General features: G+C 44.6%; 1 protein-coding gene across 1 annotated transcript; it reads left to right on the top strand.

The window, feature by feature from the left end:
• The first annotated feature begins 899 nt into the window (after window positions 1-899).
• LOC140216549 (BEN domain-containing protein 5-like) lies at window positions 900-3,064 on the top strand. Its single transcript, XM_072286919.1, has 7 exons — window positions 900-945; window positions 1,557-1,666; window positions 1,754-1,939; window positions 2,305-2,451; window positions 2,554-2,692; window positions 2,776-2,850; window positions 2,940-3,064. The coding sequence occupies exons 1-7, from the start codon at window positions 900-902 to the stop codon at window positions 3,062-3,064; spliced, it is 828 nt and encodes a 275-aa protein (XP_072143020.1).
• Window positions 3,065-3,912: the final 848 nt, after the last annotated feature.

The following is a 3,912-nucleotide window of genomic DNA, read 5'->3' as shown; positions in this document are numbered from 1 at the left end:
AGTTATTACCAGTTGCTAAAAGGGACAGATGGCCGCTACTACAACGCAGGCATAACTACATGTTTAGCGGCATGCAGTCAATAAAGATTGCAGGAGGCCCGCCGTTTCGCGGCATGTCGAAAGACCGCTACCGTCGCGGCGCGTACGATCGTGCGCTCGAGCAGTTCGTACATCGCGGCGCGTACCGTCGTGTGCTCGAGCAGTTCCGTACACATGATGTCTGCTTATCGATGCTGTGGATTCATTTATAGCAAGCATTTCCTCGCGTTTGTGCGCCTGAATCTAGCAGCGTGCAAACCGTAGCTGAAGTTCCACTTCGTACGCGACTCGCCTCACTTGCGATTGACACCGCGCTAAAACTTCGCCGCTTAATTTTTGAACGGGGTACAGGTATTCGGCACTGCATAATTTGTTGCCTTTACGCAGCGTGCCACCCCTGAAAAAATCTTCGGCGCCCAATATTCGCTGCAGGCCGTGATACAACACAACCGAAAGTGGCGGGCCCATATTGTAAACGTGCTTTCCGAAGCAGACGACCGAGCTTGGTACGACCCATTTTAGGAGAGGAGGGCGCTTTTTAGCACCTTTTTCGCAGCGCCCCCTGGGCAATGCAAGAGCCCCATAGCGGAGCGCAGCTGCTCTCCGGCCGTTCACGGTGGGTTCAAGTTTTTTTACCAAGACTACCTACACGTGCGATCGTGTTCCGCTAGTTTTCGGTGCACGCATCTTTCAGTTCGGAAAAGTTAACGCAGATTTTCAAATGATAACCCACGCGAAAGTGCGTTATGAGGATGACCGGACGCTGGCTGTTGTTAGCATTGAGGCCATTGAAAACTTCAGTCCTCAGCATACAAAGGATTTCAAGTCCAAGTTCTATTCTGTGAAGTGGACGGATCCTGATGGGACGTCGGGTTTATTACCGGGCTCGACTTCTCGCCTTGGGAGGTGAGCTCATTATTTTAAAGCCTAGTGTACATTTCGTTTGTTTTCTCAAGTTCAGTGTATTCTCTGTTTTCTCAATATTCAGTGTATCTTCTGTTGCGCGATGCGCATATGCCGATTGCTGCTGCTTCCCTGCGCGTGCGCTCGATCGCCCGATATTGAACCATCACAAGTACTTTTGTCCTGAAATTAGGGTACTAGATGTATTGCAACTTCTGTAACATTCAAGTACACTTAAGAAAAGCAATTATGGAGAAATCTTTTATAACATACATGCAATTACTGTGGGTATCGGCTGCACAAATAACTATGAAAATGTTTCACACTTTCTCTGAAACTACGCACAGTTGTATTTTCCCCGTGCTGTTTTCGCGCAGGTTTGCGTGCAGATTGAGCATGGCGGCTTTAGCACTGATGCAGCTAGACTACTGAAAGTTTTGATTTGCCTCTTATACGAATAGAAAGCGTATTATTTCAGCTTGCACAATACAAGCATCAGTGTGTGAACTACTAAATCTGTTGCAACGTTTTATTTTTCCTATGCACTAGTAGCATATAGCCCCGTCGGACATGCGTAGCTCATAATGAAGTTATTTCGTCTCGATATATTCCAGAATCTGAGGAAGACCTTGAAGTTGACAGCGAGAACCGATGGAGGCTTCGCTTTGAGCGAATGGCATATTCGCCAAACGACGAGTCGGAAGATGATAATGTTCCGCCAGAGGTATCTGTTTACTCAGTGCTGTATCAATGCTTATGGATCGTATCTCTTAAAGTACACTTGTAAGACATTTTCTGGTTTTATGTGCAGCGCCCTGCAAGAAAGCAACCTCGGGGACCGAAGCATGAACTACTTCAAATACTGAAAAAGAAAACAAGTGACCTGAGGCAACGAGAGGTGGAGCCCTCTTCGCAAAAACTAAAAAGGAAGAAAGTAGACGATTTTGGTGACCCCCGTGTTCTTAATCTCCGTGACAAGGTGCAGCGGCTAGAAGACGTAATAGAAAAAAAGAGAGAAAGATAGAAGAAGTTCTAGCCAAGAACAGTACCCTCGAGCAGAAGGCAAATGATCTTAGGCAGGTAAATATAAGGCTGCAAGAGAAAATGCTGATGATGCTCGACAACAAAGGTATGCAATTCAGCTGTCCATACTTTTGGGGCTGCGGCATAGTGCTATTTAATGTGTATGCACTATGTTTAGCTAGAATGTTTAAAATATGGTTTTCTTAAAATTTATATACATTAACATTTTCCTAATGCTATTTAGCTAATAAAATTTCGAACAATGGGTGATGCCATGCTGTCTTGAAGTAACTGCATTCTGCTGTTTGTAATGAGCCATATCTCATGTTGATAATGCAGGCTACTGTGGAGATCCACGCCATAAGCAGTCATTTGATGATTCTGTCATTGGGGAAACGCAAGCTAATGAAAGCTTCGAGAGAACCGAACAGTCCACGCCTCCACTGCCACGTGCTGGCCAGTTGTGCCAGAAAGGATAACAACATGGTAAGATACCGATCTAAAGGGAAACCTCTGCAGTTTTTTTGTATTATTGCTATGTGTTTGTCATCAGTTAAATATTTTTTGCGACACATTCCTCTCGTGCAGGTGGACATTGGCCGTGGTTTGACAATTATTGCACAAGCGTGGAGCCACATCCGAGGCAACCAGAAGGATTCACTCTTTGTGAAAGATCTCCTGCGGGGCATTTGGCCAAAGGACCAGTTAAAAAACCGCTCTTTACAAGGTGCATAACTGCAAATTAAAGCTTATAGCATTTTTTAATAAAAGTTGCAACATTATGGTGCATAGTCCATTTCTGTCTTGCAGGTAAGCGGTGTCCTCGTTACCCAGATCGGCCTGCAAAGGCACCGCTGACACCTTCGAAGGTGGAAGTGATGCGCGGTGAGTGGATATTCTTACGGTCTTTATACTAATTAAAAAAATTTTTCTTGCTGCCAGCTAGTGAGACCTTGTGAATTTTTCTGTTTCAGACTGTTACAGACAAAGACTACGGCGCCAGGGTGTCCCTGAACATCTTTTGCCTGCTGCACTCAAGCAGCTGAACCATTTTGTGGTTGAGAAGCTGGCAGACCTTGAGAGGCTGGCAAAATGGTAAAGTGCTGTTGTGCATGTTTGGCAACTAATTTCAGAAAGCTTCTAAATTTGTCTAGTTTGGGAACAACATGCAGCCCTAACCTTCAGATAGATCCCCCTTTAAGTGAATAAATATAGTTTAGCAGCACGCAATTGCTAAAAAATGCGCAGCATCAGCTCCCTTACTTTCATTTCTTTATAATTAGTTATCATTAACGGAAGTGCTGCAGCAAGAAAGAAAGACAAATACATAAAATGTGAAATGACTGCTTATTGCACCACATCTCCACCTAGCTAGGCTCATAAGATTTCTGTTACCTCGATGTCGACTGAATTAACTGTAATGGTTCCAAACACTGTGTACGTCACCCAAGTGAGCATGTCAAGCTAATTTTCAGTCTAAACCATTAATAGCAGCGCATGAACGTGAGTGTGCAGTGGTGTGGTTGCTAGTGCCGTCTTTTCTTGTTCCAAAAACTGTTCCAAAACACCAAAAGTCGCTTCCAGCACTGCATTACAGCAACAGGAAACTTCTTCGAGTACTTTTTTTGGCGCAGTTATGAGAATAGTTTGCATAGTTTGTGTGAAAGTCTATGAGAATAGCATTTTTGCAACAAGCGTGCAGCCCTCTTGCTATAATTGGAATACGCTTCTTGGCAGAGCAAGACGAGTGAGCATCACGCATCCCACACAACAACTGCACTTTTATTAACTGCAATCCTCTCGAAGATAACCCACATTGTTCTGCACGCATGTGCTATTGGCACTACCCCCAAAGCGCCGTTTTCCATTGCCACACTGTCATCTGTTACAGCTACAACACATATAAATGTACTACCAGGGCAGCACCATCATTTTGCTGCAGAATGT

The sequence above is a fragment of the Dermacentor andersoni genome, chromosome 3 (assembly GCF_023375885.2).
Source record: "Dermacentor andersoni chromosome 3, qqDerAnde1_hic_scaffold, whole genome shotgun sequence".
Classification (NCBI taxonomy): domain Eukaryota; kingdom Metazoa; phylum Arthropoda; class Arachnida; order Ixodida; family Ixodidae; genus Dermacentor; species Dermacentor andersoni.
The sequence above is the reverse complement of the archived record's forward strand: the minus strand, read 5'-3'. Positions and strand labels throughout refer to the sequence as shown.

Coding starts and splice junctions, on each gene's coding strand:
- LOC140216549 (XM_072286919.1), top strand. CDS start 900: ATGGGACGTCGGGTTTATTACCGGGCTCGACTTCTCGCCTTGGGAG. Junction 1,667..1,753: donor ATGATAATGTTCCGCCAGAG/GTATCTGTTTAC, acceptor TTTTATGTGCAG/CGCCCTGCAAGAAAGCAACC. Junction 2,851..2,939: donor GAAGGTGGAAGTGATGCGCG/GTGAGTGGATAT, acceptor TTTCTGTTTCAG/ACTGTTACAGACAAAGACTA.